The sequence below is a fragment of the Phragmites australis genome, chromosome 4, assembly GCF_958298935.1.
Source record: "Phragmites australis chromosome 4, lpPhrAust1.1, whole genome shotgun sequence".
Taxonomy (NCBI): Eukaryota; Viridiplantae; Streptophyta; class Magnoliopsida; order Poales; family Poaceae; genus Phragmites; species Phragmites australis.
The window spans coordinates 2,341,412-2,368,671 of NC_084924.1; the positions used below are offsets into that span (position 1 = coordinate 2,341,412).

At 41.6% G+C, this 27,260-nt stretch overlaps 5 protein-coding genes and 1 non-coding gene across 23 annotated transcripts; 4 read left to right on the top strand and 2 right to left on the bottom strand.

Annotated features, from left to right (window-relative positions):
* Positions 1 to 1,952: 1,952 nt before the first annotated feature.
* On the top strand, positions 1,953 to 6,100 carry LOC133915156 (uncharacterized). The gene is made up of 11 exons (XM_062358195.1): positions 1,953 to 2,231; positions 2,394 to 3,318; positions 3,996 to 4,114; positions 4,192 to 4,311; positions 4,477 to 4,564; positions 4,656 to 4,747; positions 4,865 to 4,969; positions 5,083 to 5,192; positions 5,438 to 5,525; positions 5,608 to 5,643; positions 5,745 to 6,100. The coding sequence occupies exons 2-11, from the start codon at positions 2,511 to 2,513 to the stop codon at positions 5,826 to 5,828; spliced, it is 1,650 nt and encodes a 549-aa protein (XP_062214179.1). The 5' UTR covers positions 1,953 to 2,231; positions 2,394 to 2,510; the 3' UTR covers positions 5,829 to 6,100.
* A 979-nt stretch (positions 6,101 to 7,079) lies between these two features.
* Positions 7,080 to 9,434, bottom strand: LOC133915159 (small ribosomal subunit protein eS26-like). Its single transcript, XM_062358196.1, has 5 exons — positions 9,316 to 9,434; positions 9,133 to 9,225; positions 8,452 to 8,536; positions 8,236 to 8,366; positions 7,080 to 7,408 (listed from the first exon to the last, which is right to left on the bottom strand). Exons 1-5 carry the CDS (start codon positions 9,316 to 9,318, stop codon positions 7,319 to 7,321), a joined length of 402 nt encoding a protein of 133 aa, XP_062214180.1. The 5' UTR covers positions 9,319 to 9,434; the 3' UTR covers positions 7,080 to 7,318.
* LOC133917185 (small nucleolar RNA snoR99) lies at positions 7,631 to 7,734 on the bottom strand. Its single transcript, XR_009909595.1, has one exon. It is a non-coding gene; the product is annotated as a small nucleolar RNA snoR99 (small nucleolar RNA).
* A 6,931-nt stretch (positions 9,435 to 16,365) lies between the features above and the next one.
* LOC133915160 (serine/threonine/tyrosine-protein kinase HT1-like) lies at positions 16,366 to 20,322 on the top strand. Its single transcript, XM_062358197.1, has 6 exons — positions 16,366 to 17,219; positions 17,837 to 17,969; positions 18,061 to 18,256; positions 18,735 to 18,859; positions 19,069 to 19,227; positions 19,819 to 20,322. Exons 1-6 carry the CDS (start codon positions 16,909 to 16,911, stop codon positions 20,125 to 20,127), a joined length of 1,233 nt encoding a protein of 410 aa, XP_062214181.1. The 5' UTR covers positions 16,366 to 16,908; the 3' UTR covers positions 20,128 to 20,322.
* A 219-nt stretch (positions 20,323 to 20,541) lies between these two features.
* Positions 20,542 to 24,404, top strand: LOC133915161 (U-box domain-containing protein 62-like). 18 transcript variants are annotated; one of them, XR_009909303.1, is made up of 10 exons: positions 20,575 to 21,090; positions 21,274 to 21,604; positions 22,008 to 22,089; positions 22,665 to 22,722; positions 23,204 to 23,286; positions 23,374 to 23,469; positions 23,539 to 23,609; positions 23,724 to 23,854; positions 24,152 to 24,203; positions 24,284 to 24,368. XR_009909303.1 is itself a non-coding variant. In XM_062358206.1 (10 exons), exons 1-9 carry the CDS (start codon positions 20,826 to 20,828, stop codon positions 23,851 to 23,853), a joined length of 1,059 nt encoding a protein of 352 aa, XP_062214190.1. In that variant the 5' UTR covers positions 20,576 to 20,825; the 3' UTR covers position 23,854; positions 24,152 to 24,291. The 18 variants fall into 18 exon arrangements, 16 of the variants coding, with proteins under 16 accessions (XP_062214198.1, XP_062214199.1, XP_062214196.1 ...); XM_062358206.1 differs by adding an exon at positions 21,230 to 21,247 and having other exon boundaries at positions 20,576 to 21,090; positions 21,349 to 21,604; positions 24,152 to 24,291; XM_062358211.1 differs by adding an exon at positions 21,230 to 21,247 and having other exon boundaries at positions 20,780 to 21,110; positions 21,349 to 21,604; positions 24,152 to 24,291.
* Positions 24,405 to 24,573: 169 nt separating this feature from the next.
* Positions 24,574 to 27,067, top strand: LOC133915162 (transcription elongation factor TFIIS). The gene is made up of 2 exons (XM_062358216.1): positions 24,574 to 24,742; positions 25,935 to 27,067. Exons 1-2 carry the CDS (start codon positions 24,587 to 24,589, stop codon positions 26,883 to 26,885), a joined length of 1,107 nt encoding a protein of 368 aa, XP_062214200.1. The 5' UTR covers positions 24,574 to 24,586; the 3' UTR covers positions 26,886 to 27,067.
* Positions 27,068 to 27,260: the final 193 nt, after the last annotated feature.

A 27,260-nucleotide genomic window follows, 5' to 3' on the forward strand; every position in this document is an offset into this window, starting at 1 on the left:
TTCAATCTTGCAGTTCGCTCACTCTGCCAGACGTGTTTTTGTTCTTTCCTTCTGTTAGCCATGAGTGAAAATGTGCAAAGTGAGTGAAAATTTGCAGTTTCAAATCAGATTGCTTTTTTCAAATAATAATGTTTTAAATCGATGTTTGGAGTAAATCTGATGTCATTTACTAGTCAGTAGAACAGGATATACTTGCTTTGCAGGAGAAAGGGATTTTAACTCAATAGCGAGACAGGAGGGTATGTTATTTATGGTGTACCGTCCAAAATCTGAACACATGTCTGCATAAAAACTAAAAAAAGTTTACCCTGGCTAAAGTCTGCGGGAATCCTCTGCAGTAACTGCAAATGCATTAACAGTTATTGACACGTGAGCCTGTGTCCGGTTGAAGCATATTTACAGTAGTGCCTGTATGTTTTAAGTCTAGCCAAGTAAAACATATGCTAAACATTCCTGTGACAGTAGGCATGCAATAGCTGCTGTTACTGCTAACGTGATGACGTGTCTAACTTGATTTGTATCAAAACTTTGTGCCAGAAATATCAACTTGATTTGTTGCCGGCTGTTAGGAACAAAATCCGGCGTTGGTTCGTTGCCGTATCCAAAATATGAATGTACGTCCGGTAACAGTCCCGCAAAATATGATGCTAATTAATGCTGATTAGCTATCTTCCAAAAGAAAATTATAAAATTAAATATAATAAATATGATGACCTATTATCTCTGAGAGGTAATCGGTCACCTTCGTTAATTCTGCCCACATTGTAATATAATAAGATGGATGGTCCATAATTATTCAAGTGTACCGTAAATTTTACCTATTATGATCGTTGGAGCCCGGGTACAAACGTAAAGTGCGTATGTAATAAGGTTATCTTGCTTGTCCAGTATATACAGCAGAAGAATCTGCACTTGACTATAGCTGTTTTGATTGCTGCTAGTTCTAACAACCGGACAATGCGGCAAACTCGAAGATGTCATACTGTGTCTCGCTATCTAACAATCTGAAAGGCAGCTGCATCTTTGATCTAAGTTTTCCATACAAGCTCGGAATAAAATCTTCCTTTGTCCAAAAAAACAGGCAATTGCTTGTATACGATCAAGGTTCAAAGAATTTGGATCCATGCACGTATCGGTCACTTCACAAAGTTCTATCGAGCCCTGAAAGAAGTGAGTGGGTATATTTTAGACCTGGAAAAGGTGAAGTTGTTACATAGATAGATAGCACTACAATACTCTTGACTGAACAAGATCACACTACAGCATCGTGCTGCGTAGTCCACTGACAGACTTCAGAGATTAAGGAGCGTGCCCCCTTCCTGCCAGCTCAATTCATCAAGCAGTTGATGTGCCCTCTCAACGATGGTGCCAGCAGTTCTTCCCAAACTTTATCTTTTGATCTCTTTATATCATTTCGCAGAATATGATGGGAAGATAAAAATGTCCTACTTGCAATATAGGAATTCAATAGAAAACAGCTCATTTCCAGGATCGGAGAATTTCCGCACGTTGTAAAGAAATTCTTTTTTTACTTTTATTTTTATTTTTATTTTTTAAAATAAAAAATTGTAAATATATACGTCCATTTTGAACAATTAAAAATATAGATTCCTATCTTCTGTTGGAAAGGCGACATGCTATAGGAACAATGAAAAGTTTAATTTATTTTTAAATATTACGTTGTAATGCACTCAAAATTCAAAACAATATCAAAATAGTCATTAGAAGTGCATTGGAATGAAATATTCTCATCGGAAGGGCGACATCTCCAACATGAGCCTAGATTTATAACTTTTCAAAACGAACGCATATATTTACATTTTTATTTAAAAAAATAAAAATAAAAAAGTTCCGTTGTAAACGGGACTGGGCAGCGAGTTGGGCCGTCATAGGACCAGTGGAGAGACCTAGTTAATTGGGCTTCGGCCTGTGGATGTATGCGTATGGCATGTGGGCCATAGCCGAGCCGGGAAGGGTTTAAGAGAGCAGAGCACTGGAAACCTCACCGGCGGCGGCGGGGACGCGACCTTCCACCCTCACGGTTTGCCGTGCCTCGTCGTCGGCGACCTCACCGCAGGCGGCAGGACACAGCAGTCCGGGGGCTCCTTTTCCACCGAAGTCTTCTTTCGTCGATAGGCTTTGCCACCGCTCCCGCTTCCGCGCCCTCTCCTGGTACTGGACTGGCGAGGGGTGAGATCTTTCCGACCCTGAACTGACTGCGGCTTCTGTTGGTAAGCAAACTTTAGCTTGTTTGGATGGATTCCCTTGTTCTAGGGGCTGGTTGTTTTCCCAGTCAAATCCATTTTTTTTCTTCCTCTCCATGCAGTTTGTTGCGGATTCCTTTGCTTCTTGGTACTCTAACAATCTAATCCATCAATCCATGGTTCGATTAGGTATTTGTTCGTCCGGAGCGCAAGATCAATCTGCTTTGAAACCATAAGGACTTGTTGCCCGAGTTGCAGGCGCAATTTACATTTCCGAGAATTGTTTAGGGGTTCAGTTGAACCCCAATGCCCTACATGAAGTCTGCCCCTGGTGGCAAGAGGAATTGGGGCAGCGGTGGGAGCGCCAGTGGAAGGAAGAGCGACAGTAGAGAAGATGCCAAAGGGAAAGGTACTAGGCTTGCCGGTTGGAGCAAGAGGGACAAGGGAGAAGAACAGAAAGGGCGCCAAGGAAATGCAGGACCAAGGAGGAATCGGAGCGAGGGAGTACCACGAGGGGGTCTGAGGACGAATGTCTCTGGGGTTGGCAAGAGGAAAAGGAAGGGCGATGATGACTCGTGGGATGGCAATGGCAAGAATGGGCCATCTTCTAAACCAAAGCTTACCAGAAAGAGCGCTTCCACCATATCACGTCATAAGGTTTCTCCTGGAAATGGTGATAGATTGAAGTCTCAAAGTTTGTATGAGGATGACATGCGCTCAGGAAAAAGGAGTACCAGCAAGGTTTCCGACTTTAGTAGAGGTGTCAATGGTTGTTCGGTGTTTCGTAAGAACGTCGGGGCATCCAAAGGGAAGAAGTTTGATGAATCTACAGAAGTCAGACGTAAAAAGGTTGGTGCTAAAGAAGTTAGTTTGGATGAGGAAGTTGCAGATAGCAAGAAGTCAGATGACTCAGGTCATATTACTGAAGAAGAGAAGCCTCGCCATCGTCTTACTCGAGTGCTGGACCGGACTGGGAGGAAAATAAAGCCTGCTAAGAAGGATATAGTTCCTGACTCTGAGGATCCTACTCCTCCTAAGAAGAGAAAGCGAATGAAACTAGATCCTTACGACACTTCAAACAAGCGAATTGATGATTCTCCTCCTAAAAAGGATGGTGCGTATTCTGTCTTATTTTTGAAAAAATGTTTCAGGCGACTAGGCTTAATTTTAGTGCTCGTTGCATTTGTGCATACTTTTTTTTTTTCATTCTGGTGCTTCATGCCAAATGAAACCTGACCTCATTCATGGATGTTTTCTTGCTCTGCCCCTGGAGATTGTGTTGTACTTCATATCCCCAAATGTAGCAACACACGTGATACTTCTTAATTTCTGAATAAGGGTATTAAGGCCAGGCAAAAGGAAATTTGTGCATCCTTGTATAATATTGAACTTCCTTGTACCTATGTATAAAATAAAATGAAATATACATATGATGTGACAACAGCTCTTTCCAATTTTTTTTAAATAAGGGATATTTGAAGAAATTCGGAGGAGAGTGCCTACACACTGGAGCCTCTTACAAAATGGTCTGGTTGCATTAGTCTAGGTTATTTCCCCTTTTGGAAGTATCTATCCATACTTTCATTTTTATTTGGGAGTGTGGCTGAGTTAGCACTTATCAATATGAAATTTGTTCCTGAACTTCTGAGTTATGAAAACAAAAAGTATGTGTCTACTTGCTTCCATTTTTTATTTATCTGTACACTTTTGATCTTTGGAAAAAGATCTATTTCTAATCTGTAATCTCATGCTTTTGTTACGTTCCTTCTCCCTTTTTTTCCTTTTTTAAAGTTTCCAATGCAGAGAAGGTTCTGGTGAAGTGTGCACCTGAAGAGACTGAAATGTCTATAAATGCTAAGTTCCGTGCTATACATCCAAGTTCCTCAATTCTTTCATATGTGGAAGATAATGTACACACGATTGCCTCCTCTCAACCTTCTCTCCCCCTATGGCTGGATATGTGACAGCATCTTACTGTTGTTTGCAGCTACTAGGTCGTAGGCGTCTAAATGAGATAAAAAATGCTGGCTACAACGTCAAGATTTCTGCTCCCTTGGATAATGTTCCCTTCTCAACCAACACAGAACGTGACCACATAGAAGAAAGTGTAAGAACAGTGCTATATAATCAGTGCAAGAAAAGTGTCTTCTACTTTTCTCTTGAATGGTTATACAGCCGCATCTGGTATCCTATAGTTTAAGATGTCTTGTTTCTTGTTGTGTGGATTTCAAGCTAAGTTTTGTAATAGTTGTTCCCATATAACTATAAACAGGTGTTCAGAAATAAGTTGGAATTCTTTGCCGCTGCAAAGATCTCTTCATCATTCCCTCCTCCTACAATTCCAGAGATAGCATTCGCAGGTAACTTAAGGAAACAAAAATAAAAAATATTGTACTTATGATATTTTAGGTGTATCAAATGTTTCGGTTTGTTAACTCACTGAAGTATTAGGTGTATCAAATGTTGGGAAATCTTCACTACTTAATGCACTAACAAGACAGTGGGGTATTGTGCGAACATCAGATAAGCCAGGACTTACTCAGGTATGGCGCAATGAAACTGTGTGAAGATCAGATAAGCCAGCAGGGTGTTTCTTATATTCTTCTAATTAATTGTGGGTGCTTATTTTTCATTCATTTATTTGCACTACTTAATTGCAGAGTATAAATTTCTTTCGGCTTGCATCAAAGTTATGCCTTGTTGATTTACCTGGATATGGTTTTGCTTATGCAAAAGATGAAGTTAAAGAGTCATGGCAAGAGCTTGTAAGTACCTTTCCATCTGAAGAGTAGGCTTGAAATTAATCTTGTAATGCTGCATTCTGCATCAGTTGATCCCTGTTATTCGTAATTCTTAAAACCACCGTTGGAATTTGTAGGTGAAGGAGTATGTTTCAACCAGGGTTGGCCTAGAAAGAGTGTGCCTGCTTGTGCACACTAAACGTGGAATGAAACCATTGGACTATGAGCTTGTGGATTTAATGGAAAGGTGTGCCTTTATTGGGCTTTTCATTCAAATACACTATCTCTTTTCATGTTTATTCCAGTTTCAAACAGTTTGTGTTTTTGCATGATTGTGAAGCAAGTACATCATAGTCACTGAAATGAGAATAATTCGTTGTCATGATGCATGTTTCAATTTTCTCAAAGCATTTAGTTACGTTCTTGGACTACATTTAAACTGATGTCACCTTCGTTTCTGTAATTGACATTTCCAAATTTGCCACTCTGTAGACACAAGACACCATACCAGATTGTACTGACCAAGACTGATTTAGTTTTCCCAATAGACGTCGCTCGCCGTGCTAGGGAAATTCAAGAGGTTTTCTCCCTATTCCATATGCTTCTCTCATGCACATTTTCGGTTTATTACCTAACAGAATCACGCATACTCTCAACTGCAGAGCCTAAAGAAGAATAAGTCAGCAGTAAACCCAGTGGTGAGCTTTTGTCTTCATTTCTTTTATCAACTGTGCACTCTTTGCTCTTTGGTGAAACACATTGTGTTTATTATCATCTGATTTGATGGTATTTGGCGTAGATGATGGTGAGCTCTAAAACAGGAGCTGGCATACGCAACCTGAGAGGTGTGCTTGGAAAACTAGCACGCTTCATCAAACCATAGCAAGGCTGACAGCATTTTGGTCTCTGCTGACTGGGGATTAAACAAACATAGGGTTAAAGCGTTGATGCGTTCCTAGTTTGGCTCGGATTCAGAGTAAACAATTTTCTCTTGGAACACATCATGCCATGCAGATATCACATTTTGTAAATGTGATTGCACTTGTCTCATGATACATAGAGCTCCAGACATTAGCTGTTCTTTCAATTTGTACCACTGAACTCGAATTCCATGAAATAATTCATTACATACGGCACAAGCTTACCCTGGTGTTATTCTGCCTCGTGTATGTAATTGTTCCTGGCTTCATGCGAGATTCCTGGCTTCCTCGAAGAGGTCATCTACCTCCCAAGTCCCAACTCATGGTTGAGAGAATGGAGTGGCTTTGCCTTCATGCTGAATAGCGGTGGCGACGAGCCACGTCCAACATAATTAGTTGTGATCCAGCCGTGGTCACCTACCTACCGAATACAGGCAGCCCCAGACCCACACCAAAACCGAACCATAACTCGCTCACCACCACTAAATACATAAATATTAAACGTAATAATATTAAATACACACTTATATAGAGAGATGAATATGTTATGAATGTGTCACCAAATATATCGGGAATGATATCGTATCTATAAAGGAAGAAGATTTCGCTAATTTTTCTCATAATTTCTTCATTATTTTCTTTAGTAAAATAGATACTATATCTATAACTGGTAATAAGATGCTACGAAGTTCTTTTTTTTATTTATAAATTCCTATTTGTATTCTCTGAGCACGCACCCATGTAGGATAAGGAAATCCATCAAATGATCCTAATATCGTGAAATAGAAACTTCCTAGCTCCGGAGAAACTTATCATAAAAGGTTTCGATAAAGTGTTTTATTCACTCTTTGATAGATTCGAATTGACGATAACAGGAATTGCTTAAACAATCCCAATCAAACCCTCTCCCAGTAAAAAAACAGATAGCTACTATTTATACCGAAACTAGATAATATCTTGATTAGTTAGAAATTGGACAGTTTTATATAGTTGAGATTAGACTTACCCTGCCTAAACATGAGATGAGTTTATTCAGACCTCCACAAAATACAATTAATAATTGAGCTAGCACAAAATGTATTTCCAAAAGCGAGGTCAGCACAAGACCAGCATAGCCAGTGTCCAATGCAAAATCAGTATGGCTCTCCAATGCAGAACACCAGCATCGTCGTAGAGAAAAACGGACCACTATGGCACCATGCCGCACAACAAAGAACAGCAAATACGATACTAAATGCATTTGCATCTGACAGCATCCAACAGTTCCACATCACATTATAGAAGTATTCAGGCAAAACACTAACACGGTGATTGTGAAAATATAGACCAAACCACAAATAGTGCCAAAGAAAATTTAACATCAACTGGATACAGCAACGTTGCTTTCTCAAAAGAGAATAGTCTATTATCCCATCGGTGACGAAATCTAAGTCCTGAAAACACATTCCTGAACTTAGGTGCGAGGAGCGGCAGCAGCAGCTGCGGGAGGTGCACCACCACCTGGGCGTGGTGGGCCCCCTTGTCCTGGCCTCGGGCCATCATCCTGATGGCACAATAAAAAACAGAACAATTAGTGAACAAGCTCTAAAACAGCTTAATCACCAAACTAGCACAAAGATGATCATCAAAGCAAATGGCAATACTAGTAAGCATTAAGCAAATGAAGTTCACAAGTTTGAACATCAACACTAGCACTCTAGCTACATATCTAGCAAATCGACCAAATACAGTTTGCAGGACTGTATATTTTTCAATTTGAGACTTGAGATATCTCATCCATAAATGATCAGCTAAAAATGCAAAGGTTTTAGCAGACAAAGTGAAGGAGATGATTATCAAATATCAGGGACCAGTTCGTCCCAAAGGCATTTGACAGTAGCCAATGGGGCAAACGCGCAGTCCTCCAATGTGTTTATCACGTACACCCTACACAAAACATGTGGTGCACGTACCAACAATGAAACTCAACAGGAAAAGGGTTGTCTACATAAAAATAACGTAAAGAACATCCATTCTAGCAAGTTGTGCCAACTACCCAAATGTAAAAGTGTATGGAAATCTTATTTCACAGATGTGTGCAATCCGGAAATGATGACTAAAGCAGGAATCAGTCATCACACATAAGCCTGCAATGCACCAACACATGTTCATCTACGCTTTCGTTGACGCATCCATTGCAACATATACACAAGGAATGCAACGCCTATAAAAGCGACAATAACATAGCACTGAGACCAAGTAGTCAAATTAAACAATTAAACGTGGTGCAATTACGACTGCCAGCAGTATAAGGCAACAAGCTTCAAGCTCAGCAAAAGGAAATCAAGACCTAATTTACATATAAAGAGAAGCAAGGGGTTCAATTTATACCCTGCGCCTGAAGCGCTGCGGAGGCTCACGGTTCCTCCTGTTCTCCCGAGAGCGAACTCGTACAATGTGAGCATGGATTGCACAAGAGACACAGTGATGCACCTTTGCATACAGCTTCGGAAGAACATATCCTGGGAAAATGAACATAGTAATGAGATGTTTTCACCATGCAACCCACAATCAAACTAATTAAAGAATTGACAAGAGCTATAGTACCATCATGCACACAAGCCTCTTGCACATCTCTCACAGCAGCCTGCTCAACAATGTTCCTCACCAAGAACCGCTTGATAGCCTTGTCCTGTAAGCAAAAGAATCCCAATGTCAAATATCATCTATAGCATATGCACATGAATCCAAAACAGACAAGCACGAATGTTGCAAAATTGGTTCAAGATGATGTCTGCACATCCAAATTTAAAGCATCCACCACTACGTTCTGAGACCAAATATCCACTACTATCAAATAACAATATTCTAAAATCTCTTAGCAGGAATAAGGGAAATCAGACTATCAAAAAATTCCCAGGTACACTCACATCACTAAGATGTTGATAAAGGCATCTATAGAATGCACAAACTTTCACCACTGTAACTAAAAGCGAGCCAGAACTCCCACTGGGATATACACAGATCTCACCATATCTCATTCATAATGTAAAAACACCTCTAGTACCTTACAAGAGTTATACTCAATTACCCGATCCCAGAGATATACCCAACCAGCCTAGCAATCACAAAGCTATCCATCTTAATCGCCACATGCCCACGCGGCCAACGAATACATGCGACCATACCCTAGAACTTGCTCCTGCTACAACATCCTCTAATACTGAAACAAATTCTACCCATCGATCAGAAACAACCACGCTGCAGGGAACGGGGAGGAGGCTATACCTTGGGGCAGCACTTGGCGCAGTTAGAGCAGCGGATGTACTTGACGTGGCCGCGCCCGTGCTTGTTGCGCCCGCCATTCCTCCGCTTGAACGTCTGCGCCCACCACGACCAACAACGGTGAGATGAGAGGGGGAGAGAGACGAGATGAAGAGAGATCGGAATCTAGGGTTCCGGGGAGCTTACCATGGCTGAGGGAAGCTCGAAGCCGCCGCGGAGGAGAGGGAGGAGGCTAGGGTTCGCGGAGAGCTGCAACGGCGGCGCGAGTAGGGGTGGGGAGGCGACGGGTCGAGGGTTTTTGTAGTGCTTCGGGACCGCGAACCCTATTGGGCTTGTTGGGCCGTGAGCTGTTCATGGGCCGCAGACTGTTGATTCGTTTAGCCTATTTAGGCCCATAAACTTCGGTACTGTAGCGTCCAGAGTTGCGGAGTGCAGCCCGGATAGTTTAGCCCAACTGCTGAAAGAAAAGTAAGGGGTGTTTGGGTTGAAGCCGGCGCTCACCCTGCCAAATAATTGGCGTTGATCCTGCTCCTATGGTCGTTTGGATGGACACTAACAGTTGGCTCGTCTACTGTTAAATAACTAATTCCTTCGCTATTGACTCGCTCAGCGTTTAACAGGGCAGGCGTGAGCTAAAACCAAACAGCCCCTAATTTAGACTGTTTGCAGCGGGTTTGGCTAGCCATGGGAATTGGAGTAGGGAGTTGGAGCAGGAAGATGAGTGAGAGTTGGATTTTTAGGTTTATTTAGTAGAGTTTTTAGAGCAGTTTTTTATTAGAATTAAGAGAGCTTTGTCAAACAGTAGCTTTAAATTTTTAGTTCTCTTAGTGGAAACTGTAAGAGTGATTCTCTGAAATGAATTAGAAGCTGGAGAGCTGAAAAAAACAGCTTCCCATGATTCACTTTCCGTACAGAATCACTTTCTCAATATATTTTATTTTAGAAATCACTTTCAGCCACATAATTATTTCCTCCAGAGAATCATTTCCCACAGAGAATTTGGATCAAGAAAAGCTCTACCAAACAGATCTTTAGTCATAGTCTATTGTTCTGGCTTGTGATGGAAGTTAAGAGAGAGTTTAAGATAGGATACTTTTCCACTATTTGATTGGTGAGCTTAGAAGTGGGAGTTAAAACATAAGAATGATAAACGATAAAAATATAATCATTTTTAATAAAGACACGACTCTCAACTAATTATCACCCCTCTTCCTGTAAAGAAATCGGTAGGAATCCATCCACAATACTCCATCCCACCAATACTCCCATTCACACTAAACAAAAAAAAAAGAGATTTTTAATCTCTTGTCTGTAAACTCTCATTCTCTCTCACCAATTACCCCCAACCAAACGTATTTTAGTTTGAGGGTTTTCTTTCCTTTTTTTCTTTACGAGAATTTCCTTTTCCATTTCTTGCCCTGTGATTCTACTTTTTTTCGGTGGGGTAGGGGAGGTGATGGTTCATGTACCTCGCCGCCGAAATGAAGGTTTGCTTCAAAGGCGGTAGGTTTTTTTTTAAGATCTTTTGCAATAATTGAACTGTTTTCTGTCATATTCCTACATGTCTGGAATTCTAACATTCTGGCAGATCCGTGGAAGTTTTTTGCAAGGATTGCGGCACCAAACTCAAAGTGTCATTCCCAGATCATCATGCCCACATTCTTGCCCTCCACCCTACTCGACAAGACAAGACGCGCGGTAGTGACGCCAAGGAACTAGCTAGAGACAACTGCTTTGTCCATTGTCCTCCGGAAAGGAGCTCCAATAATGCGAAGATACATTCGACCACAGTGCAGGAACCAGGCAGCAGATGTGAGTGGTGACGCCGCACCCACACCTCACCTCACCTCACCTCACGTTGTGAAAAGAAAAAAGGAAACGAGAAGTGACTGATTCACAATATGCTTGTCACTTGTGAAATATACTCCCTTCCGTTATAAACATGTGTGGTTTTGGAAAAGATTTGTCAAATTTTTAAAACTTTAATTAACAATAGCTTTCAAAATATTTAGTTTAGAAACATTTAAATCATACATGTAGATTTGTCTTGAAAAATATTTTTATAATATTACATATTTAATAGATTTTATAAATATATTCTAATTGAAAATAATAACTAAAATTATACATTAGAGATCTTGCCTTATCTTGCCTTATCCAAAACAATATTATTTATGATTAGAGAGAGTAGTAGCGAGATAAAAAAAAAGAGGTGCACGACAGTGACCTCCTACCAAACCAAACTTCAGGTTTAAACCATAAGCTCATGCTTATAATATACTCCACTGATCAGCTGACCTGACCTTTCCTGAGAGCTCCTTCTCTTCAGCATATAGTATCAAAGCAAAAGGCGTGGATGGATAGGATTTAGAGGAGCACAAGCTAGAAGACCGACCCAGTGATTGGAGATGGAGCAAGCATAATTTGAAGAGGCACACAAAAACAGGTGCAGGCAGCCTTGTCTGATTGCATAAAGTTCCATACAATCTTGTGTTGTTTGTGGAGAGAGAAGAGGGATGGCTATGCGCCTCCATATTTTCCTTGCACACTTTTTGGAGCACAATCATTGGGTTTTATTGGTTGTGTAAGGTCTAGGATACAAGTTTTGTATTTTTTAGTCAATAGGTGATCTAAAACTAAAAAAACTAAAGATTCATCACACCTAATTAAATTAAGATTTTTAAAAAATAATATCATAGAACTACTCATTAAGTACACGTTTACATCCCTTACATCACTAGTAAGGTCAGGTTTAGCACCATACGTTACTCCAAGATTTTGGATCTTAGCCCCTCACATATCAGCCATCGGTCCATCACACCACCCGCTGTAGCATCATAATACGTATCTGAAATAACTATTTTTCTGCTAGTTGAGATTTTCTTTTCTTTTTTTCTTCTCTATCTGATAGTTAATTAAGGTCTCAAATTTTTTTAAGAGTTAATTATACCTGCAAAACATTAAGGGCTCGTTTGGCAGAGCTCCTCCAGATTCAGCTCAGAAGCTGAATCTGGAGGAGCTCTGCCAAACGGCAGAATTTGGCTTTAGCTCCCTGAGTGAATCACTTCTCCTGATTCACTGAAATGAACTAGAATCTGAGGAGCTGAAAAAAGTAGTTTCTCCTGAGGAGCTGACCACGCTGATTCTCCTGATTTATAGAGTTTATCCTAGAGAATCAATAAGAATCACTTTCAGCCACAGAATCACTTCCTCAGAGAATCAATTTCTTTAGAGAATTTGAATCAGGAGAAGCTCTGCCAAACAGGCCCTAAGATTCCTTGTCCTACAGACAGACACTAACATATGTTCACTTACTTGCAAGCCATATATAGACGCTTATCAAATTCGTGCACATGTATATGATTTAGCAAGTACTATCTCCAGTCACAAACAATGTTGTTTTGACTTGTATATAGTCAACATGTTTAAACTTCGATCATCAATGTGTTTTTAATATTTCGAATGAACTTTTGAAAAAGATATAGCTAGATTTGTCTTAAATAGTAGTTTCATAATATTAAAATTTTGTTGAATTTTGCATATAGTTTATACTAGAAATTAGTTGTCAAAATAGTATGTTGTGACCATATCAATATCCAAACAACGTTCATTTATGACTCAAGTTAATAATAGGTGATGGTATCAATAACATCGAATATTCAGAGAAGTCTTGTACATCTAGGCGTTCAGCTTCAGTGCGGGAAATAGAAATGAACTGGTGATGTGCCTGATCCGATGGCTGTGAATAACTTAAAAACATGGCATCTCGAGGTTGTACTTTAGTTAGTTTTTCTGTGGAGTAATGGAGTGTAGTATGGTTATTACGTAGCGGCGACCTGATCACATATATGACAAGTAATTAAAAATTCCAAGGGGTGGCGAGCGAGACTTCAACCTTGATTTGGGCAAGATTGGTGCTTGTTTAGGTAATTATTAGGCTTGTTAGGAACGTGGCTAGCTAGCTTAGAGTCTAGATTCGTTGGTCGTTGTTTGAAGTGTTAGGTGGTAATTGGTAGGTTAGACTTTTTATGGTCTTTTCCTGCTAATGGGGTTGAACTTATATTAAATCGGAAGAAATACATCCCTATATTACTTAAGAGGCGTATGAGAAATAAAAAAAATACAAAGATAACACAACTAGACCCTTTTCTTCACCTCTGGTAACCTTTGTTGTTCTTTATCTCGATCTGCAGCAGCTGAGTGAAGCAGATTGTTGAAACCAAAATTAAAGTAGATTGTCAAAACCGAAATTAAAACATTGTACCAACTCTGATGAAAAACACCAACCCTTGGATAGTCATAATAGCCAACACATTGAATTCACTATTAAGACGCTTCTAAGATTTTGAACGAACACCAGTCGTGTCGTCGTTGAAAGATATGTGGTTAATGACAATGAAGTTGTTGACCCAGAACAACAAATCGTGCGAGGGGATAATGTATTCCTTCAACCCTACTGCAAAAGAGATGGAGAAAAGCTTTGCCAAAGTTGCTATTGTTGATGATGGTGCCATCACATGGATAAAAAGTTGAATGAATCTAATTCTACGTATCATTGCACTATCGCAACCATCACGAGAAACTCTAGCAAACCATACATTTATTAGAGGAAAATAAATTCTACTAGTAAATCTACGAGAAAGACATGACCTCGCTCCTCCTCTTCATACGACGGGTTCCTAGATATAGAGGAGGAGAAGGGCTAAAGATGCAGGTAGTTTGGAAGCCTAGGCGAAACCATGAACAATCGACCCTAATTTTTCCCTCCAACTAGACTGTACTATTCTAGGGTATTTCTAACACATCTTAGCCCACTTAAGGAGCTACGCACAATGCATTCATATGCTTCCACTGTTACAGAACTATGTTATATTTTTAGCATCTCAATCGTCATAGCATGCAAGCCATGAAATCGCATCAGATCTACTTGAATCCATGAAACTTACTCTATTTCAAATGGGGCCTGACAAACTTTGCTTAGTAGAACCGTTTGTTGACATAACTTTACTAAATAAAACTGCATATTTGGATGGTAGCCAATGATGGTCCCGTCAAATATTAGCTCATTCAGGCTCCGTTGGCGTTGTTTGGAGTGATACCAAGTTTTAGCTCGCTCAGTCCTCGTATTACATTTTCTTGTCCGTACTTAGACAAACTGTAGGGAAAAAAACGTCCGTCAAGTATTTAACACAATAAAGACTTAGCAGGGCAAGACTTGATACGATTCAAACGTACCCCTAGCCCCAAAACACAATTGGATGGGGGCATACCGTACATTTGGAGAAGTCGTAGAGCAACAAGGGATCGCGACCTGGCGAGTGACGTGACGAGCTTCAGCCTTCAGCTCAACTCCTCCTGCACGACTTTTAAAGCTACGCAGAGGGTCTGGACGTCTGGTTGACCGTGTGGAGCGATTTCCCTTTTTCTCTCCCTCCCGGCGAACCGGGCCGCCAACAACTGACACGTCGCATGATTTAGGCGAGCAGGACCATCTAGATGCGCACGGCTCGTTTTTATGCGTCGGCTCGTGTCACGTGTTCCGCATCGGTACGTTGAATTTTGCGCGTGTGAACACGGAGAGTGGATATGATCTGCATCTGCCAATCCGTTGAGGCCTATGTATATTCTTGCAAAGAAAAAAAAGGGCCATCAATTTGTCGTGCAATCTGCATGTGAATTGGCAGGGGCGGCGGGCGGAGCACGGGCCGTGCGTGAGCTCCGGGGCGCTCTCTCGCTCGCTCGCCGGTCGCGGGAACGCAGCCGAGTCCGCACGGCGAGGAAGCCTTTGAATCGGCGACGAATTCCTGCGACGCGAGCGACGGACAACGACGAAACGGGGGTGGGCGATGAAGGAGGGCCAAAGGATTCCGCGTGAACGGCGTTTCCGTTGGCCAAGTGCGCTGCGGGAAAAGAGGATGGGGACGGCAGGGGGGACGGCTCAAAACCACGTGGAGTCGCGCGGGCCCCGCCGTGCTAGGGAAGGGGAGGGAATTTTTTATTTTTATATTTTAAAATTTAAAATTTAATAATTTTAGTCGTTCATTTAAAAAATAGTATGAATTGATGTCCGTGGCCTGTTATAAGGACAATATGATTATTTGGAAGGGCGACAAGTGACAAGTTTAAAAAAGTGCGGCTGTCGCATTTTCAACCGGCGATAGACACTTATTGTTATTTTTTCAAATAATCATCTAAATTAGTTAAATTTGAAAAATTAAAATATTAAAATAAAAAAATGAGGGGAGGGCACGCGACGCGAGTGATGTCGAGGAGCCGTCGCCGTAACAGTCAGTCAAATACGCGCACTGAGCAGCCATAGATAGCACAAGTGCAGCTGTATTTAATTCTTTCCAAAGGGATTTGGCTAATGGTCCACCGTACAAGTGCCCCCGCGGTTGAACCTTGTGTGTTGTTGTACATGTTTAAGTGAAATACCAACGGTAAATATGTTCAGTTGGAGGAGCTAGTGAAATATTACTTTTTAGATAGTGTTTTAGCTCCTAACTATGTACTAGTACACGGACAAAAGATGTCCTGTTAGGTTTCTCAAGCTAATTCTAATTATTTTCACTGGTTTACTTGTCAGTCGAAATGCTTTTTTTATTTGATAACAATGTTGTACATTAAAATCATGAGTTATATATACATTGTAATATGAAGTAATACAGTCGGTTAGTTATGACTTTGTAGTTTTAGCTTGAATATGATATAACCTTGAAGTATACTTAACTTTAACATAATTGGAGCATATCCAAACCTAAAAGTGGTTCTTGAGTTATTCAATAACGTGACACGAAATCTACGACTTATATCTTAACTTTATCTACGGCATATGTTTTCTATATTTTATTTCCATCTTCATCTACACATCTTTACATGATATTACCAGTGTATTCTTTCTGCAACTATCATTATCTTTTCTCCTATATCATTATTGCAGCTTTACATATTATTACTAACGTGTTATCTCTATCATATTATTATCTTCGCTTTAAATCACCCAAGAGTTGTATCCTTCGTCTAATAAGACATCACTAAATTATTCTTTTCCTGAAAATAAGTCCATAAAAAATTTAAAAAAGAATTCCATCCCACATCCACATGGAGCACCAACTGCAGCAGATCTTGGGTAGAGATAGATATTTTGAGCATGGGCAGAATCTGTGGTACAAACACGGGGAGGCATGGCAGTACACCTACCGGCTGCTTCCACAGTTCCACTCCCCTCGCTCCTTTCCTGCTTTGGCTTTGCTTTAGTCGAACGAGCTTCTTCTATAAAAGCTGCCCACTGCGGCTGTGCTTCCCCGATACCTTCTCCCCACAACCTTTCCTCCCCAGCACGACGAGTGACGACGACGACCGCCCAACCCCACGCCGAAGCCGCACCAAATCGCATCCGCCTCCTCTAGGGTTAGGGTTCCGCCTTCAGTCGTGAATTTTGTTGGAAAAAATTCCATTTTTGAGCTCGAAATCGCCTGCTTTCGCTCAGTTTCTTTGGGGAAAATCGTTCCTTTTTGTTGTGATTTTCGCTGTTTTTTAGTTTTTTTTATCTCGATATCGGTTCTTTTCTGTGCGGTTTTTGTGCCAAAAAAATAATAATCCAAAAACATCACCGTCTTGTGTTCAGCACGCGGCTGCAAAATTTAGTGGATGTGAAAATTTGTGCCTCGGAGTGCCCCCGGTGGTTCGATTCCTGATGACCTCCGCGCACTCTATGAGCGCGAGGCGCACGGATTGGGGCTCCGGCTGTCTCGGCGTTCGCGCGGGGTGTTCGTGTTAATGCCTCGTCTGTCCTGCAAGTTCGCGGACCCCGACACCGTCGTTCCCTCCGTGGCAGCGGCGGCGCGTCGCGTGCGGCCAGACACGATGAGCAGCGGCAGCGACGGGCACTCCGGCAGCAGCGGCAGCGAGGAGTTCAGGCGGCCGCGGCCCAGCAAGGTCGCGGCTGATGATTTGGTGGCGCCGGCACGGTGCTCGGATGCCACAGCACCGGCGTCCTGGATCGATAGGAAGTTGCTTGTTGATCCCAAGATGCTGTTCGTTGGGGACAAGATTGGGGAGGGAGCTCATGGGAAGGTCTACAAGGGGAAGTAAGTAAATAGGCTTTTGAGACACGCATACCGGTGCCTAATTTTTCATATGCTTGTGCTATAAGTCATAATTACTTGTATCAATTGCGCCGAAATTGAAGTCTCTGCTCTAGTTGCTTGCTAGCTCTTGTCGAATTAAATGGGCGTTATGCACTAGACCCTTGCAAAAATTAAAAAAGAGTAATGGTTATGCTTTGAATTATTAAGTTTCTCAGGGTACCTGAATCCTTGAGGTGCATCCCCTACCTCCACGAGTCATAGTATTGCACAAAGTCATGACTGATACCCGCTTCAGACTTCAGGCTTCCAATATTGTTTTGAGAGTTTAATAGGCAGAAGGATATTTTCATTAGTCATGAGCTGTGCCATCCTTCAGGATCTCCGAACAAATGTTATTCATGATGGCAGTAGACCTCCAAGGATCTCTAACATGCTTGCCTATTCAGCAACGCTGTTATTATCATTACAAATTTATATGACATTCTCGTCACATGAGGAGACTCATGTCGTTTAACTCTTCATGTTGATGCCATAAAACTTCAGTTTGTTTTTCATCTGCCTATAAGTATATTTTAATTCATATCCGTAATTGATTTTTCCTTGTATGCTTTGGATAGGTATGGTGATCAAATTGTAGCGATAAAGGTTCTTAACCGTGGCAGTACTGTTGAAGAAAAAGCAACACTCGAAGCTCGTTTCATTCGAGAAGTAAATATGATGTGCAAAGTGAGACATGAGAATCTTGTGAAGGTACTTCCTGGCCTGAATGACACTTATGTGGCTAACTAAATCGTCGATATCTTTTTGACCTTTTCTCACACCAATTTATGCACTCCTGCAGTTCATTGGAGCTTGCAAGGAACCACTGATGGTGATTGTTAGTGAACTACTACCAGGGATGTCACTGAAAAATTACCTGAACAGCATTCGGCCTAGCCAACTAGATACACACACTGCAATCAGCTATGCACTAGACATAGCTCATGCAATGGAATGTTTACATGCCAATGGCATAATACATAGAGACCTGAAACCTGGTAAGGATGCTCAGGCTGTTTGACTTCTGGCAGTGTACACTTTTACTTTTTTTCTTTAACACATACAATAAGTTTCTTTTCCATTGATTTAACAAAAAACACATTCCATAGTGTCCTGATATGTTATGGTCGGTTGCAGCTTTTATTTAAGATCTTAGCATGTTGTGTGCCAAAGTATGGTCTTGTAGTCATTCAAAGATTATCTGTAGTCATTCAGAGGTGCTGTACCTCTAATTCTGTGCTGTCATTTTCCCTATTTATTGTAAGATCTACGGGATATGCATCTGAATATTCCCAAGTCTACATCAGCATCAGCTTTACTTTCCTGCACATGGTTCTACTTCGAGCTGTTTACCTTGCAATCTCTTTAGTCTTTTGATTTGCTTCCTTTACCTTCTTGGTTGCTCCAGTAGTTATGCTTTCTATGTTGCTTACTTGCTTTAAGTTCTTTATGCTTATTATCTAGCTCTTTGTGCAGATAATTTATTGCTTACAGCAAATCGTAAGAAGCTGAAACTTACTGACTTTGGACTTGCACGTGAAGAAACCGTGACCGAAATGATGACAGCTGAAACTGGGACTTACCGGTGGATGGCCCCAGAGGTTGTAAACTACTATTTCTGCATTAGCTAAAAGCTAGTAAAATTACATATTGAAGCCAAAATAACAATCCTACTCTTGCAGTAATATGCTAGCTGTATCTTTTTGTCATGGCTTTGGAACCTTCTATTTAATAGAAAATTGGATGCTCCAGTACTGATCTATGCAATTACAAAGCGTAGCTCATGTTTTTTCTTCATGTGATCTTGCAGTTATACAGCACTGTCACACTTAGGCGCGGCGAGAAAAAGCATTACACAAATAAAGTGGATGTGTACAGCTTTGGCATTGTTTTGTGGGAATTGTTGACCAATAAAATGCCATTCGAAGGCATGTCGAATCTACAGGCTGCATATGCTGCTGCTTTTCAGGTAAGTCTGAAAGTATTGCTATCCATACTTGCAACAAGTTAGTAATGCCTCCTTTTGTGGACAAAGCTGCTAGCCTGTTACTACCTGCTACTTCTAAAGAAATTGTTGATGCTTGTTTGTTTAAAGTCTTTGCTGAAAGACTTGCTTTGTTGCCTAAATGGTGAAGGCTAAATTTTTTAAAGATGAAATGCCCAAGAATCGACTCCAAGGAAGGATTGTTTTAGATTTTATGTTTTCATGGAAGGAAGTTTAAGAATTTCACATTCTTGTTAGCCCTCTGTCATGATGACTACTAGTCGGTGGGGTTTGTTTCACCACATATTCATGGTTTAAAATTGAAGAATCAGGTGTCAACATCTCTTGATAGTTGATACTAGTGTTTCGTAGGAACATATATCATAGCATAATCCAACTGGTATACATAACAATAACACCTTTCTTTAACAATCTCTCCACTTTTCTCTGGTAATCGTTAAACATAAACTCGTATCTCATAACCATTTTCGAAATTATTATGCAGTTGCGGTATACTGATGTTTTGGATTGCAGTTTACTGATGTGAACTATATTTTCTCTTGTTTATGACAACAGCAAAAGCGCCCACCTCTCCCCGAGGAGACCCCCCAGGAGCTTGTGTTCATAGTTCAATCATGCTGGGTCGAGGATCCTGGCATGCGACCCAGCTTCAGCCAGATCATCCGAATGCTTGAAACTTTCTTCATGACAATACCTCCACCACCATCTTCAGAATCAAATGAAGATGAGGAATCAGAAGAAACGAGGTCGTCCCTGAGCAGTAGGAGTTCCTCTGGCTCCTCTCTCGTTTCACGAGCGACAAGCAAGTTCTCGGTCGTCCGCCATCTCTTCGCCTCAAAGAAGGCAAGCAATGGGAGGGCATGATGCCATGCCCTGAGACGTTACCTTTGGTGCTGTAAAGATGCTAGCCTAGGTTACGCGTAATACAAGAGGGATCTTGTTCAGTGTAGAGTAGCTGTTGTATTGATGATACAGAAGAAAGTTCAAGTGTAACTTATGCAAGTTATGTATAGCTCGCAGCTGCTTTACCATAACCTGTCAAAGTCTGTCTTTGGGCGATTTTATCCTCTTCGCTACATGTTTGGCGCCATTGCAATGGCAACTAATAGCAATCCTGATATCAAATAAACACCTGCAGGGATGACGGCTATATCCGTTCTATTTTACTTGGAGTTTTAAATACATACAATCAACCACAAAGTATGGATAAAAGTATTTTGTATTTGCCACATGAAAAGTAATATAAATAATTCTGTAAGTATTTTCATATCACCATATTTTTCATAGAATCTTGCTGATGGTTAAAGGTAATATATATTGCCCATACTTTACCGGGTGACTGTTTGGAACTGGGAATTTCATGTGAAACTGTAAATTCCTCAATTTCGACGAGACCGGTGTTTCTCAATTTTGTCTAGTGTTGCCACTAACTTAGCTGTGTTTTAAAGATTTATCATTTTAATCCATATGTTATTGATATAAATGATCTCATGTGTCACTAAAGAGGCGTAATATTTTATCGAAATGTAACTCAATTAGTGACCACTGACCAAATCCACCGCATGCAAACCACGCCGTTCCCGTCCCCACTGCTCTCCGACTCCTGCCGCGCGCCATGGCGTCTCCTCCGGGGGTCAACTGCGCAGCCTCCTCGTCGAGGAGGGCGCTCTTGTCCTTCCCCTTTCCCTTCCCCATCGCGGCCCACTTCCCCTCCCGCGCCGCCGGCCCCTTCCTCGGGCAGCACCACCCGCCCGCCACCTCCGGCGGCGAGGAGGAGGTCGAAGAAGACGAGGGCAGCATGGACGACGACAGCGGCTCGCAGCAGCGGTGCGCCTCCTCCTCTCCAGGTGAATTTAGGGTTTCAGCAGAGGCTTCAGGCCTTCAGCTCTTACTAGTAGAATGAATTCTTCTGCTTGTAGGCGTGGAATGATTAAGCCTAACTCGTGCACGTCCATGATTAAGCTAGGTTCATGGTGGATTCTGAGTAGTGAACTTGCCTCTATTTCCCAGTTTCCCAGCTAGGATTCGAGATTTTTGTATATCTGGATGAAGGTGATCATTGCTGCTTGCTGATTCATACACTAGGAATCGGCCGGGCAGTGATGAGTGGGGAGAACGGATCGAGTCACATCCAAGAGGGGCAGCAATGGCAGCAGCACAGCCGTTTATATGACCGTGTTACAGAGCAATATGGGCGCACTTCGTCTGGAGGGGATGAACCTGGCACTATTCCCAGGGAGACGAGGGTGGAGAATGGATACGGAGTTATCGGAGGAAGAGAGGGGGGTCCTGCATCCAGCTATTGGGACCTTCTGAGAGCACACCTCTCTGATCCGTTGACGTAGGTACCTGAAAACAATTTTTTTTTGAGGGAAAAGACCTTTGCTGTTCTATTGAAAGTTTAGTTTTTTGTATTAAAGAAAACTTGGCCTTTTCACCTTGTTCATCCACTTTGTAGTGTAGTGACGCAGCACAATCTAAAATTGAGACTGCTACAATGCTCATATCAAGTGCCAGCTACCATTGTATGGCACTGTATGTACTTTAAATTATGCTTGTGCCCACTCATTCATGATATGCTTGTTTTTGCCTCTGGCCTTAAAATGTTTGTTGGTCATGTTTACCACTGCAATTTTCTCATAACCAAATAAGTTTTGCTTGTGATATAGAAGCATTACTTCTTAAGGAAAAAAAGGAACTCTGAACATCTCATTTCATTCATCTCCCTCCATCTAAAATTGCAGAGGTGTTCTCATGGATGATGCAATGATTCTATCTTGTGGCCATTCATATGGAAGTAGTGGAATGCAGCATATCTACAGAATGGTCTGTCAAAGGATCCTTAACCCCTGATACTTTTGGCTCTTGATCGTCAAAATGTAGCTTCTTTCCTTTTTGCATCCTGCTTGTACCTACTCCTGTGGGTTGTTAGTGTCGAGACTTTCTTAGCTCCAGTTTCGTTACATTATTTAGTTGCAGCTTTGAAGGATAGTACCTTCCCTTGTACATTGCTCAATGCTTATACAGCCTTGCTTCTGCCATATCCACTAATAGGCATGACATTCTTTTTCTTCCTTTTCGGGAGTAATAACACTGCGCTTTAAGAACTTAATAACTTATATAATACAAAGCATCCAACACTTCCTTTTCCGTTCACTGAGTATATGCTCTACACGGAGAAAACTGATATCTGGGATTATGGGAGATAATGATGTTGCTTTGCATTCATCGACTTGTTTCCAGCATGAATAACATATTGGGTAAGCTTTAGTTTGCAATGATACACATTATTGGAGCCTGGAAAACGGAAAGCCTGATAAATAACTACTTAAATAGTGATGTTGTGAAATTCATATGCATGTGAAAATGACATAGGTCAGTTTCTGTTCCATGATATGCAGAAAGCTTGTGGCAAATGTGGTCAGCCAATTACCAAGGCTTCGATTCGACCTAACTTGGGTATGGATTTGATTTTCTTTTTTAAGACCAAAGTATGGATTTGAATTCTTAGTGTGAAACACTAAGATATAAAAGGATTTGTTCTATTGTGCGTGTGAGCTTTTTTGCATGAGGCTGATTAATTTGGTAAATTGTCATACTTGAAGATTAAAGTTCAAAGATATATGCGTCTTTTGTAAATTGATACCCGTTGGTTGAATATATATTTTTCTCTTGAAATGAGGGTCAGGCAGGCTTTTTGTTTCTTCGTTCTCTGAGTCCATGTTATGTATGACATCACTTTCCAGGAGTGATGTAGGCAATTGGGTGAATCTTCCTGATCATTCATGCAGTCTATCATGTATATCTGTCATTTCTAAATGCATTTGGAAGTCTTCTTTTAGCCTTCTTGGAGAAATCATTGCGTTTCACATATATTTATATATTTTAGTTTCCATTCTATATTTTTAGCCCCAGTTTCTCATTTTGTACATGCTTTCAGCTCTTCGCCTTGCAGTTCAGGCATTTAAACGTGAAAAAGAGTCAGCAAAAGCATTGAAAAAAAGAAGAGAGTGCCTTGAACAGGTATATACCCTTTTCCAGCTTATCAATTAACCTTCAACTTTGGCAACTGTATGTGTTACATGTTGAAAAACTCATTCTCTACATGAGGACAAATGTGGCAATGACGATCAAAATCCAACTGACCTTTCTAGAGGTAAAAGTGTTCACTTTCCTTTTGCTGTCTTCGACCGGGTCATAATCAAGGTATTTTATCTGCTTAGTCAACTATCTGTCTGTTTTTTTCTTTTCACGATAACTAGGTCATCTTCTCAGGGAAATAAGAGGACACCGGAACGATTTGTGGGACGTGTAGCAGTTGTGACAGCACAGTGCTTAAATGGATGGTTAGAAACATTTCACTCGTAGCCTGATATTCCTACCTGAATTAAGCACAATGCTTATATGACTATCTTGAACCAGTGTCCTTTTTCTATTGATATGCTGCGTGCATATAACAGGTATGTAGTGAAGACTTTAGACGACGCAGAGAGTGTGAAGTTACAATACCGTTCCTTGGCAAAGGTTGCTGATGGCAATGGGTCTTGTTCCATGGTCTCAAACAACGCCCAAAATACGAACTGGTTATAAGGTACAAAGCAGGCCATGATACACTGGTCGCCCCTTAGTCCCTTGCAATACCTGAAACACTGCTCCAAATTCATGTAGAAGCGGCCGATGTTACATGCTAAATTCAGATTAGATTTTCTTTGTCCCTTTGTGTAGGAGACACATTCTTGTGAGCAAGATCAAAGAAATGTTTCTTTATGTCAAATAATCATTCAGTGAGCATATATCATGTTTTGGTGATAGCATCTGATGTCAAATCTCCTTGCAAACTTTTGCAAGCTACCACTTCAGTACCCTACCATTTTGGTGCCTGTATCAGGTAGTTGTGTGGGATCAGAGGTTTACATGAATGAAAGGTGAAGGGAAGAAATGGTTAGAGATTGAACACTTTGCCCCTTTTAGATCAAGCATTCAGGGATGCTCTGTTTACAGTTCAGCTGCCGCTTCTGCGGAACGAAGAAAAGACGCACGCAACACCGGTGAAGTCCTATCAGACAACAGCTGAATACCGAGCACCAGTGACGTGGCGTCCCCTAGGCCGTCCGATCCGTGCCGTTCCAGAAGAATCCGCCTCCGAATCAACGGCGGCCTCTGACAGCCGCTCGCGCCGTGAGCCGCCCGCCTGCTATAAAGCTCTCCCCTCCCCCAAAATCCAACCTCTTTTCTCTCTCCTCGACCTCCACGCCACGCAGAAGGTAGAGAGATACGGCGGCGCGGAGCTAGGGTTTTGATCTCGCCGGGCCGCGCCGCCGCCATGGAGAGGGAGCTACTGGAGACGTTCGAGGCGGCCAAGAAGGCGGCCGACGCGGCGGCCGGGGAGGACGACTCGCCAGAGGCCGACCGGTGCCTCGATGCGCTGCGGCGGCTGCGCGCCATCCACGTCAACACCGACGTCCTCGTCTCCACGCAGGTCAGCGGCTGCCCCATCCGATTTTTTCGGTTACTATGAAATCCATCCGTGTCCTTTTGTCGTGTCGTTTTCCTGTGGATGCGTGCGGCGGCAGCAATCTAGTTGTGGGCGAGATAGGCCTTGTCGCATCGAATTTGGGTTTTCTGTACATTTTTGATCCGTTTGGTTCGTCAAATTTACGGGATGTTTGGGAAGGATTTTTGTTTTCCCTTTTTAAGGCGACGGTTCGTCAAATTTACGGCCTTTGATTGGAATTAGATCTTGGGGGTTCTTGTTGTTATTGGAGGTGGATGGAAAGATGATATGGTTTCCCCTTTTCTGGTTCAATTTGATGTATTTGTCAGAGGGTTTTCAGTGTAGGGACGACGCCAGGTGGCTGGGATTTGTGAAACGATGCAGTTTTTACCTGATAGATAGATATACAACGTGCTGCAGTTTCCATCCGAGTTGCTGAGATTGGTCAACTCCTTTCTGATCTATATAAGACTAGATCACATTTTTTTGTTTTTGTTTGTTTTTGACGGGAATTTTGCGAACAATGGTGTGCCAGGCATCAACTTTCTTCTAGTTTTGTGTGATTTAGTAATGTAATTTAACTACTGTCGAAGAGAAAGAATGCACAATGGCTTGTTTTGGTTCTGGTGGTAGCCTGGATTCTGATTTGGCAGGAAAAGCGTGTGAGATTTGACAACTTATCTGCGGAATCTAGTTTTAATAATTTCAGAAAAGAAGAGTGAAAATGGTGACTTCCATAGTTCGCTAATTTGGCGGGAAAGCTTGTGGGACATGTGAACATTTTATTGTGTCTAATATTGTTCTTTTTTCAGTAACGTTAACTATAATTTAGGAAGCTACTTAATTCAAAGTTTGAACTTTTTTATCTTCTTTTTGTGCAAAGCATATCTAATTACATATACCATCACACCTAACATTCGACCTTGGAACACCCATGGATTTGAGAGCCAGAACTTGGCAAAACACTTTTGATTTATGGGCATTAAGTCTCCTTTTGAGGGCCTATATATTTTTGCTAAATATGTTTGCTCATTTTCGTGAATTGAATTCTCAATTAAAATTATGTGCATGAATGTCTGCTTTCTCTCTTAACCTGGTTACTGTTTTTCAAGGACCACAACCTTTTTTTTTACCATTTTGCCTGCAGTTCTTACATTTAATGTTCTGTTTTTGTCAGGTTGGCAAACGTCTTCGGTACCTTACTAAGCACCCTCACTCAGGCATACAGGAAGTGGCGACAGACCTTTTTGGGTACTGGAAAAAGGTTGTTCTTGAAGAGACAGGAAAGAAAAATGGTACCTCAGAGAATGAAAGATCAAATAACTCTTCAGCAAGGGCTGAGAAGGCTCAGCCCATGAAGGTTGAAAAGAACTCTGCATCAGCAAGTGCGAAGGTTGAGAAAAGAGACATGGATGTTAGGGGTCTGAAGCCTGATACTGTCAAAGTTGATAAGGTTGCTAGTAATGATTCCAAAGCTCAATCTGTGAAGGTTGAGAGAGTTTCCAAAGAAGTTAGTAGAACTCCTGATACAAAGAAGCCATCTTCTGTCCGCAGTGGACCCCCTAAGCTGACATCCCTTGTCAAATGCAATGATGCTACCCGAGATAAAATCCGGGAACTACTTGCTGAAGCCTTCTCAAAGGTTTCTGGAGAGACTAGTGATGACGACCGAGAGGAAGTGAGAAACATGTTAGATGAAGTAGACGCATGCGACCCATTCAGAGTTGCTGTGACAGTGGAGTCTGCGTTATTTGAGAGGCTTGGACGTTCCACCGGGGCTCACAAGGCAAAATACAGGTCAATAATGTTCAACCTGAGGGCCGATAACAACACTGATTTCCGGAGAAGGGTTCTCATCGGTCAAGTGAGGCCTGAAAGGCTTCCGGACATATCCCCCGAAGAGATGGCCAGTGATGCAAGGAAGCTTGAGAATAAGCAGATCAAGGAGAAGGCTCTGTTTGATTGTGAGCGTGGAGGAGCACCAAAGGCAACGACCGATCAGTTCAAGTGTGGCAGATGTGGCCAGCGGAAAACGACTTACTATCAGCTCCAGACTCGGAGTGCTGATGAACCGATGACGACATTTGTGACATGCGTAAACTGCAACAATCACTGGAAGTTCTGCTGAGTGCCGACCTGCTTAATGTTTTTACCCTGTTAGTGCTGTCATTCGAATTTGACGGGCAGGTTAGATTCAATTTTTCGTACACTAGGAGCCTGTTTCCTTTCCACCTTTTTTTCTCTCTTGGCGAACCAGATTTATTCAGATTGTACTAGTTGACCGTATAAATGTTGACTTAATTATCATTACCTGTTGTACCCATCAGTTTCGGTTGGCTATGTGGTTCATTGTAAATGAGTGTGTTATGATTGTCATATACTAATGCTGAAAGCTCTGCAGTTGGGATGGAGATTGAATGCTAGCATGATAAATTAGATGATGAGTCGATATTCTGTTTCCATCTTCATGTACCATGAAGCTTCTTTGCTCGTAATGTTTACT

Excerpts from the sequence above, each read along its gene's own strand:
- LOC133915159 (XM_062358196.1), bottom strand. Across the intron at positions 8,537-9,132 it reads GCGCCAAGTGCTGCCCCAAG|GACAAGGCTATCAAGCGGTT; the intron begins GTATAGCCTCCT and ends TTTTGCTTACAG. Across the intron at positions 7,409-8,235 it reads CGCAGCGCTTCAGGCGCAGG|GATGATGGCCCGAGGCCAGG; the intron begins GTATAAATTGAA and ends TTGTGCCATCAG.
- LOC133915156 (XM_062358195.1), top strand. The coding sequence starts at position 2,511 with ATGCCCTACATGAAGTCTGCCCCTGGTGGCAAGAGGAATTGGGGCAGC. Across the intron at positions 3,319-3,995 it reads TTCTCCTCCTAAAAAGGATG|TTTCCAATGCAGAGAAGGTT; the intron begins GTGCGTATTCTG and ends CCTTTTTTAAAG. Across the intron at positions 4,312-4,476 it reads GTGACCACATAGAAGAAAGT|GTGTTCAGAAATAAGTTGGA; the intron begins GTAAGAACAGTG and ends AACTATAAACAG.
- LOC133915162 (XM_062358216.1), top strand. The coding sequence starts at position 24,587 with ATGGAGAGGGAGCTACTGGAGACGTTCGAGGCGGCCAAGAAGGCGGCC. Across the intron at positions 24,743-25,934 it reads ACGTCCTCGTCTCCACGCAG|GTTGGCAAACGTCTTCGGTA; the intron begins GTCAGCGGCTGC and ends TGTTTTTGTCAG.
- LOC133915161 (XM_062358203.1), top strand. The coding sequence starts at position 20,826 with ATGCAAACCACGCCGTTCCCGTCCCCACTGCTCTCCGACTCCTGCCGC. Across the intron at positions 21,605-22,007 it reads CACCTCTCTGATCCGTTGAC|AGGTGTTCTCATGGATGATG; the intron begins GTAGGTACCTGA and ends CTAAAATTGCAG. Across the intron at positions 23,470-23,538 it reads TCGACCGGGTCATAATCAAG|GGAAATAAGAGGACACCGGA; the intron begins GTATTTTATCTG and ends TCATCTTCTCAG.
- LOC133915160 (XM_062358197.1), top strand. The coding sequence starts at position 16,909 with ATGCCTCGTCTGTCCTGCAAGTTCGCGGACCCCGACACCGTCGTTCCC. Across the intron at positions 17,970-18,060 it reads GACATGAGAATCTTGTGAAG|TTCATTGGAGCTTGCAAGGA; the intron begins GTACTTCCTGGC and ends GCACTCCTGCAG. Across the intron at positions 18,860-19,068 it reads ACCGGTGGATGGCCCCAGAG|TTATACAGCACTGTCACACT; the intron begins GTTGTAAACTAC and ends GTGATCTTGCAG.